Source organism: Colobus angolensis, unplaced genomic scaffold (genome assembly GCF_000951035.1).
Source record: "Colobus angolensis palliatus isolate OR3802 unplaced genomic scaffold, Cang.pa_1.0 Scaffold178, whole genome shotgun sequence".
In the NCBI taxonomy this organism is placed as follows: Eukaryota; Metazoa; Chordata; class Mammalia; order Primates; family Cercopithecidae; genus Colobus; species Colobus angolensis.
Genome location: NW_012114910.1, coordinates 3,679,633 through 3,689,346, shown reverse-complemented (window position 1 = coordinate 3,689,346; position 9,714 = coordinate 3,679,633). Strand labels below are relative to the sequence as shown.

The 9,714-nt window shown below is 41.4% G+C and overlaps 1 protein-coding gene across 1 annotated transcript in view; it reads right to left on the bottom strand.

The window, feature by feature from the left end:
* CNOT1 (CCR4-NOT transcription complex, subunit 1) overlaps positions 1-9,714 on the bottom strand; it is a 125,795-nt gene that overhangs the window by 81,253 nt on the left and 34,828 nt on the right. The window contains exons 3-8 of the mRNA XM_011938872.1: positions 4,521-4,628; positions 3,489-3,587; positions 3,065-3,133; positions 2,921-2,975; positions 1,956-2,159; positions 901-1,069 (exon numbers count right to left, since the gene is read on the bottom strand). Of these exons, the coding sequence (XP_011794262.1) occupies positions 901-1,069; positions 1,956-2,159; positions 2,921-2,975; positions 3,065-3,133; positions 3,489-3,587; positions 4,521-4,628 (704 nt within the window). The remainder of the gene's footprint in view (positions 1-900; positions 1,070-1,955; positions 2,160-2,920; positions 2,976-3,064; positions 3,134-3,488; positions 3,588-4,520; positions 4,629-9,714) is intronic.

The window sequence follows — 9,714 nt, the reverse complement described above, 5'->3', positions numbered from 1 at the left end:
AGCTGGGATTATAGGCGCGTGCCACCATGCCCAGCTAATTTTTGTATTTTTAGTATAGATAGGGTTTTTACCATGTTGGTCAGGCTGGTCTTGAACCCTGACCTCATGTGATCCACCCACCTTGGCCTCCCTAAGTGGCCTCCCTAAGTGCTGGGACTACAGGCATGAGCCACCGTGCCCAGTCTGCATCCTAACGTTTCACTATGCATCTTACTCAGTTTGATTAACAAAAGTTATATGCCAGGCACAAGTACAACACTCACAAATGCACTATTTCAAACCTAAGTGAGAATGTGGTTTGTCTGAGAGTTTTTAAAACATAAGGATTTTTAAGCCAAAGCAAAGCACATTAACATCCTTAATAATTTGCTTTTAGAAAAATATTAATAATCTAGTATATCACAGTCTTAAGTGCTACTAACAATGTGAAATAATATCCTTTGATGCCCTAAGCAAGTGAGAAAAATACACAAGAGACAGGGTATAAAAGAGGCAGAAAAGGAAGGAAGCCACAGATGAAGGCAGAATGAAGAAATTAGAGGGGTGGGGGTCAGAGAGGAGAAAATTAGTCACATTAAGTGTAAAGCGATACAAGTTCCATAAACACTAACTTGCTTCAATGCTCTCTCTTCCTTCCAAAAGCTAAAATATGCCTATCGTGGCAACTAGCCTAGAAACCACTGACTCCTAATTTTGAGAAACTGGAGAGGAGAAGGATATAAACATTTAACACCCAGCATGTTTACAGCTGTCACACATACTAGTTTGTGGAAGATTAAAATTTAGAAGCATGCCTCTTGAGAGGAAAAGATGATTAAGGAATTTTAGAGACTTCTTTTAAAGAATTACATCATGTTTCGCACAAGAATAATCAGAAACTTAACATGTTTTACTACCAACCTTGCACAAAAGCCATAGCCTACTTCTTGCATGAAATCAGCCAAAGAGCTCTCCATCATGGTTTTAGCTACCCCTCCGGAATCAGGCAGGATCCTGTCCATTAGAATGTCCCGTTTTTCAGGGTATAAAAGTGGTGCGAGCACCACAGGACAGCGTTCTTGGGGAAAATCTGAGGGAAGAAAAAGGTTACAACTGCTATATTAATTAAAAACAAACAATCCTCTTTTGCTCTATCCAAAATCCCCTCAAACCCAATTCTCTCACAAGTTCATATCAAAGGCAAGCTTATTTCATTTTTTCCAGCCTACTAGCCCAAGTTATGACTTTAACATCAATTTCAAAATCTGAATACTTTTATATCACAAAAAATGCTCATCAGTGTACCTTTAACATTTGATACTGGGATTCCATCTATTGACCAACTCATACCCTAAATATTACTTTAAATTTTCACAACAGGGCTATCACTTCCCATACACAGAAAGCAAACAATTAGAATATCAGTCTATTTATTTCACTGGCAAGTGGAAAGTTTCCCATTAGTGAGAATGTTAATGTACATTAAACTATATAAACATTAGGAAGTAAATAAAAATAACCATGAGAATGGGTAAGTTAATCCACTACCAGATTTGTTTTAAAAAGAATTCTTAATCTTTCTCAAACATGAAAGCTCAGAGGCAACAGAATAACTAGAATTTATCTTAACTTTACCATGCCAATATCCAAGGAGGTGAAGCGAGCATATCAAAAGTGACCAATTTTTTAAGCTAAAAACAGCATGTAAGCCTAGGCATGGTGTCATGCTCGCTGAGCTTCCCAAAGTGCTGGGATTACTGGCCTAAGCCACTGTGCCCAGCTGATGTTGTCTCTTTTTTAAAAAGAGAAAGAGGGGGAGGGGGAGGGGCAGGAGGCCGAGGAAGGGGAAGGGGAGAGGGAGGGGGAGAAGAGAAAAGAGAGAAGAGAGAAAAGGGAAGAGGAAAAAAAATGCTTTTGTGATATGTCTGTGGTCATCCAAGAAAACCATCCACTGTAGGCTACAAAGACTCCCTTACCTCTGCGCAGCGTCTTCAGAAAAGCGTCTATCTGTTCTTGTCCAACTCCAAAGGCTCCCTTCTGCCCAAAGAGGAGATGGGAGAGGAGGAGGTGTAGGACCTCTATTGCTATATCTTGGAAGCCACCTTCTTGATTTCCACTGACGTCTGCGTCAATGTAAGAACGCAGAAGATCTGGAAGCTTCTGTTTGATAAACTGGGCAGCTAGAAGTCAGGTAAACCAAAAACCACAAGTTATTTTTTGCACCCCAATGGGTTAAAAAGTCACATACCATCAAAATGCACATAATCACCCTTCTCATTCACCAGCTCACCCATCTCTCTAATGCTTTCTCTAGCTGACAAGTATAAAGAAAGTAATGGCCAGGGACCGGCTGTGGTGAGGGGGAAATGGGAGAGTTGTTGACAGACATAGTTCTGTTTGGCAAGATAACGTTCTAGAGATCTGTTACACAACCTGAATACAATTATCATTATGGAACTTTACACTTAAAATGATTATGACGGGGCCGGGTGCAGTGGCTCACACCTGTAATCCCAGCACTTTGGGAGGCCGAGGTGGGCAGATCACAAGGTCAGGAGATCGAGACCACCCTGGCTAATATACTGAAACCCCCGCCTCCACTAAAAAATACAAAAATATTAGCTGGGCATGGTGGCGGGCACCTGTAGTCCTAGCTACTCAGGAGACTGAGGCAGAAGAATGGCATGAACCCAGGAGGCGGAACTTCCAGTGAGCCGAGATCACGCCACTGCACTGCAGCCTGGGTGACAGAGAGAATGAGACTCCATCTCAAAAAAAAAAAAAAATTTGTTATGAGGGTAACACTTATATTACATGTTTTTTACCATACAGAGAAATTAATTTCAGATTATCTTAGTAAGTCTAAACCACAGAGCCTCATGATTAAAAACCCATGTATTTTAAAGTCTCACTTCATGATATTTTTGGAAAAGTAACTCACCGAAACCTCTAAGATCTGAGCTGGAAGAATTCAACAGGGCAAGGCCAAAAATTACCTGAAACAAGAAGGGTTAGATTAACCAAAGAGTCAAATGGCTGTTTTTAATTCTAATTCTGTCTACGTCTCTTTTCTTAAATCACTCACCTCTTGTACTTTGCTTAATTTGAGCACTTTACTCAGCTGGGCGAATAAGTGGGGTGCAGGTTTTAAACTCTGAAACAAACCAAATTTTAGTTTAAAATAAGAACTTGTTTTTTCAAAAAATTTTTAACAACCTATCTGTTTGCTCAAGGATGGCACTACATAGGAGTTGCTTAATTCTGTAGTGTTGCTAGAAACATCACTATGTCCTAAAACTATGACAAACTTAAGCCTTCACATGATCTGGTTTTAGTAAGATTCTATTTATTATTAAATGAACTGTCTTAATTTTGTTACAAAGCTATGAAAGACATCCCAAAATAACAACCTGCAATTTTTATATTAAGAAATCATATTATCAGATCAAGGCTTAGGGCCTTTTTAGAAAGCCTGAGATCACATTCTTAAAGATAATAGTAATACCAACCTTCTGATAGTGCAATGGATTATCAATGGCATAGGACAGCGTCGAGATAAAATTTGGCTTTGTAATCAGCAACGCACACTCCTGAATCAGAAACTGAGTCTTTAAAAATAAAAAATGACTTTCATTAGCACTAAACGTCATCTAAGAACAAACAGAAGCTGAGGTGCTCAGAATATTAAAATGTGATCTAACACTATATACTGTTATATCTTATCAAAATCAGCTCTTTAAAAATCTCGCCAGGTGCAGTGGTTGATGCCCGTAATCCCAGCGCTTTGAGAAGCTAAAGCAGGTGGATCACCTGAGGCCAGGAATTCAAGACCCGCCTGGCCAACATGGTAAAACCCTGTCTCTACTAAAAATACAAAAATTAGCCAGGCGTGGTGCCAGGCACCTATAATCTCAGCTACTTGGGAGGCTGAGGCAGGAGAATCGCTTGAATCCAGGAGGCAAAGGTTGCAGTGAGCCATGATTGTGCCACCACACTCCAGCCTGGGTGACGAGAGAGACTCTGTCTCAACAACATCCAAGGTAAAAGGAACTAGGAAATAAAAAAAGATGTAAAGAAAGTTATAAAAATAGAGGTTTTTTTTAAAAAAAACTCATTACACTACTCAAAGTCTATTACCAGCAAAACTTCCAGAAAAGAAGAGCTCATTCATAAGATAACTGTAAGAAACAGTATTATGACAAACTCTTGCTAGATGGGAAATAAAGCTAGAGATTCAATCCAGGACATGAGATCCCCTCTGCCTTACTAACTTTTCAGGCAGGGAACCCCCACATTCCTGCTTCCTTCAGGCAAGTCTGCTCCATACCTCTCGAAATCTGAACTAGGTAGCTGTTATAGTCTACAGGCAGGCAGAAGAAGGGACGCACAGAAAAAAAAGGAAAAATGTAACACCTTTTCACCCTCCAGCTACAATTACTTCTGGATGCTATTTTGTATGTGTCATATGCTACATACACTATGCCCAAAATTCATTTAACAATTACAGCTAAGTGGACATGAACTTTGTAAGCCCCAAATACCTGATGGAAATCTTTGCCACTGCTTTTACCATCGCCACTGAAATCCACATGCGAAAATAGGCAGCGTAATAAATGCCTGTCTGCCTCAGGACCGTGCCGATTCACAATCTAAAATGACCAAAAATAGTATGTTTAAGAGAGGATTTAAAAAGAAAAAAAAGTTTCAAAAAAGAAAATCAACCTCCAAGGCAAAATTCCAATTTACATTAATTACTCATTTTTGAAGTTAAAGGAATTATTGATGGAAGTGCCCATAAGTTACAATTATTTTTTTTTTTTTAGAGAGGGTCCGTATTGCCCAGGCTGATACCGAATTCCTGGACTCACAGCATCTCCTCGCCTCACCCTTCTGAGTAGCTAGGATCACAGGCATACATCACTGCTTCCACCTGTAATTCAATATTTTTAAAATGTTTCCTGGGCCGGGCACGGTGGCTCATGCCTGTAATCCCAGCACTTTGGGAGGCCAAGGCAGGTGGGTTACCTGAGGTCAGGAGTTCAAGACCAGTCTGGTCAACATGGGGAAACCCCGTCTCTACTAAATACACAAAAATTAGCCAAGCATGGTGGTGGGTGCCTGTAATCCCAGCTACTTGCAAGGCTGAGGCAGGAGAATCACTTGAACCCAGGAGGCAGAGGTTGTAGTGAGCCGAGATGGTGCCATTGTAGTCTAGCCTGGCCAACAAGAGTGAAACTTCATCTCAAAAAAAAAAAAGTTTCCTATAGTCAGTCACTGGCAGGAAGAAGAGTAGAAAAACTACGGTAATTTTACCATGCAACTCTGTGCTTTGCTCAGCATCTACACCAAAAACACCAAGTAGCATTGATCAAATGTGTAACAAAGATTTTCTTTTAAGGCAACAATTTTACGTAACTCAAATTCTCTCTGCTAACACAACTGTAACGCTACACAGCACAGCCTTAAATGAAGCTGCCACCAGATCAAACTTCAGTGATTTAGATGCTGCCCTAGAGCTCAATTAGTTTCCTGCTCTTCCTCATATTTACCCATGTTTGTTGGTATTTGTTATTCTCTCTAAATGAAAAACTCCAGACAGCTATCATGATTTGTTCTTTCACTTCATTTAGGTTTCTTTTTTTTTTTTTTTGAGGCAGAGTCTCGCTCTGTTGACCGGACTGGAGTGCAGTGGCCTGATCTCAGCTCACTGCAAGCTCTGCCTCCCGGGTTTACGCCATTCTCCTGCCTCAGCCTCCCGAGTAGCTGGGACTACAGGCGCCCGCCACCTTGCCCGGCTAGTTTTTGTATTTTTAGTAGAGACGGGGTTTCACCCTGTTAGCCAGGATGGTCTCGATCTCCTGACCTCGTGATCCGCCCATCTCGGCCTCCCAAAGTGCTGGGATTACAGGCTTGAGCCACCGCGCCCGGCCTTCATTTAGGTTTCTACTCTAAAGCCACCTTATCAGTGAGGTCTTATTACCATTCCTAAAATAGCAATATGACCTGCCCCAGCATCACTCCTTATTCTGCTTTACTTTTTCTCCATAGCAATTACTACTACCTGCTAATTTATTGAAATTTTCTGTAGCTGTGTTCACTTCTGCACATCTAGTCTAGAAAAGACTTGAGCACAGTATATGTGCAGAGTAATCATGTTTACTAAGAGCCACATACTACCTACACGTTGGGCTAGATATTGCACTGAGCTTTCCTGGCTTAATCTTCAACAACTGCTAACATTTACCACCCTCTATCCCCACGGATAGGGGTTGATATAGTTAAAACAGACTCCTTGAGCCGAAACTCCAAGACTATGACCTGAAGAATCTGGATTTATAGTCCAACTTCAAAGCCTATGATCTTCCCACTATATCACGATAACAACATGAAAGCTGGCTAAGTTCTTAGCTTATTTCAGTTTCCCATCTCCTCATTCAGAAAATAAGAAAGACCATCTCTACCAAAAAAAAATAGCTAGGCATGGTGATGTACACCTATAATTTCCAGCTACTTGAGAGGCTGAGGTACGAGAATTGCTTGAACCCGGGAGGCGGAGGTTGCAGTAAGCAAAGACTGCGCCACTGCACTCCAGCCTGGATGAGGGAGTGAGACTCTGTCTCCAAAAAAAAAAAGAGAGAATAGAGGCCGGGTGCAGTGGCTTACACCCGTAATCCAAACACCTTGGGAGGCTGAGGCTGGAGGATCACATGAACCCAGGAGTTCAAGGTTACAGTGAGCTATGATGGTGCCACTGTGCTCCCACCTTGGGGGACAAAGCAGTACCCTGTCTCAATAAAAAAGAAAACAAAAGGACAGGCAAGGTGGCTCATGCCTGTAATCCCAGCACTTTGGGAGGCCGAGGCGGGCAGATCACGAGGTCAGGAGAACGAGACCATCCTCGGTAACACAGTGAAACCCCGTCTCTACTAAAAAATACAAAAAAATTAGCCAGGTGTGATGGCAGGCACCTGTAGTCCTAGCTACCAGGGAGGTTGAGGTGGGAGAATGGCTTAAACCCAGGAAGTAGAGCTTGCAGTGAGCCCAGATCGCGCCACTGCACTCCAGCCCGGGCGACAGAGCGAGACTGTCTCAAAAAACAAACAAACAAAAAGAACAGAATTAACTATGATCCAATTAACCAGATCTCTCACCCTTGAAAAAATACGATAATCTGGTTCAACCTACATTTGTTGAGTATATGCTACGCACTATTCTAGCTGTAAACACAGCAGCAGAGGAGACTAATAGGTTCCAAATTCTCACTAAGCCAATTTTTGTGGGAGAAGTACAGGCAAAAAATTTCTGACAACATTATCTGTTACAAAAAAAAAAATAAAACAGAGCTTGCTAATATTGATGCAGGGGGTTATCTCAGAGACCTTCTAAGGTGAGACCTGTGAGCTGAGACAACCACAGATACGGGTGAAGAAAAAACAACCCACGGAGAAGCAAAAACCTAGAGTGCAAAAGCACAGAAACAGAAAAGAACTCTGAAGATCAGAAAAAAGTTCAGAGGGAATCAGGGGGCCAGATCATGGTTAATGAATACACTGACTTGTCTGAGATTGTGTTATCAACCTAAAAAATAGAAGGCACTTTTCATCACACTGTCAATGGCCAAAGAATAAAAAAGTTTCAAGTTTTTGCTTCACTAGGATCAGCAAAGATTTACTAAAATCCCATTATCCTTACATTTGTTTCTTGCTTAATTTTTTTCCCATGCGGATTATACAATAAAAACCTGGAATGATTATTTTTAAGAGGTAGAATATGTTTTCAAAGTTAACTACGCACTGGGCGCAGTGGCTCACGCCTGTAATCCCAGCACTTTGTGGGGCCGAGGTGGGCGGATCACCTGAGGTCAGGAATTCGAGACCAGCCTGACCAACATAGTGAAACCCCATCTCTACTAAAAATACAAAAATTAGCCGGATGTGGTGGCGCGTGCTCTCCTAATCCCAGCTACTTAGGAGGCTGCGGCTGGAGAATCGCTTGAACCCAGGAGCCGGAGTTTGCAGTAAGCCGAGATCACGCCATTGCACTCCAGCTTGGGCAACAAGAGCGAAACCCGTCTCAAAAAAAAAGCTAACTATGGAGATACTCCAGTATTTGTGTGGCACATATGTTTGATACACTCTAAGTCTTAATCCTCCCTCATGTGTCTTCTTTAGGTCAAATAGTGTCTACCATTCAATATGATTTTTTTCAACCATTCCATATAATTTTCTAAATCTCTGACATCATAGACTTATTTGCTAATATCCCTCTTAATATCTGGCTCCTAGATCACAATGTTTTACTACAGTCATAAATCGAAACATTACAGAAATACTGCAAAAAGCCTTTGATATACTTAATTTTTCATACAGCCTAAGATTTTGCTATCAGATTGTAAGGTGTTTAATACAGTTTTTTAATTTTACTAGTCTCCCCTTACCAACTGGTAGAATGGTTTCTATTTTAAGCAAAAATGTGTAGGGCTTAATTTCAGAGGATAAATATAATCTTACTTTAACATCTTTGTAACATAAGATTTTGTTTGTAAAATACTACTTTAGTTTTAGAAGAAACAGTTGCTCCTGGTGAGGAGCAGACAGCATGGCAGCGTAGAAAAAAACATTCCATTCACAGCCATAAATACAATGTTTGTCTTTAATTACTGCAACACAGACTTTAAAAAAAAAAATCTTCCCTATTAACATGGTATTAAAAAGACTGAGTGGCTGTAAAAGCAACTCTTAAATTAAAAAGTATTATATAAACAAGCTGGGCGTGGTGGAGCACACCTATAGTCCTAACTACTGGGGAAGGGTGAGGCAGGATGATCACTTGAGGCCAGGAGCTGGAGGTTGCAGTGTGCCATGAATGCGCCCGTGAACAGCCACTGCATTCCAGGCTGGTAAAGACACCAAGATGCCATCTCCCTAAAACAAACAAACAAAGTAGTCCAGAGAGGTCCTTCTTACCACCTCTAATAATGGGCCAAAGTCAGATTTCTCTTTGAAACTGATAAATTCAGAAATTAAAATATTTAGGACTGATAAATGCCCCAAAACATACAATTATCCTCTGTTCAAGTGATGAATCTGCAGCATCAATAAACCATGAAAGAAAAAAGTTCTCCATTTAGAGACCCACATCAGCCCACAAAAATTGCAGAATGGTCAAGAGCATAGTGCTGAGGGAAGAATCAAGATATCATTTTAATATCTGTGATTAACTATCTAGTCAAAGGAGTGTGCTGGAAAAGCAGAATGCGGAAGAGGAGGCGGCAACCATTACCAAATCTGAAAACAGAAAGGGGAGACACTACTCCCAACATACTCCTCACCCTCAAGCATGCCCAAGATTGTTGATGTGAATAAATAATTAGGACAATTCGAAAATAAAAACACAAAGAATCAGCATGGAACCTATTTTAAGAAACTGTGAAACAAACAGCAAAAACAAAACACAGGTTAAGAATACACATTTCGGGCCGGGCACGGTGGCTCAAGCCTGTAATCCCAGCACTTTGGGAGGCCGAGGCGGGTGGATCACGAGGTTGGGAGATCGAGATCATCCTGGCTAACACGGTGAAACCCGTCTCTACTAAAAAATACAAAAAACTAGCCGGGCAAGGTGGTGGGCGCCTGTAGTCCCAGCTACTCGGGAGGCTGAGGGAGGAGAATGGCGTAAACCCGGCAGGCGGAGCTTGCAGTGAGCTGAGATCCAGCCACTGCACTCCTGCCCGGG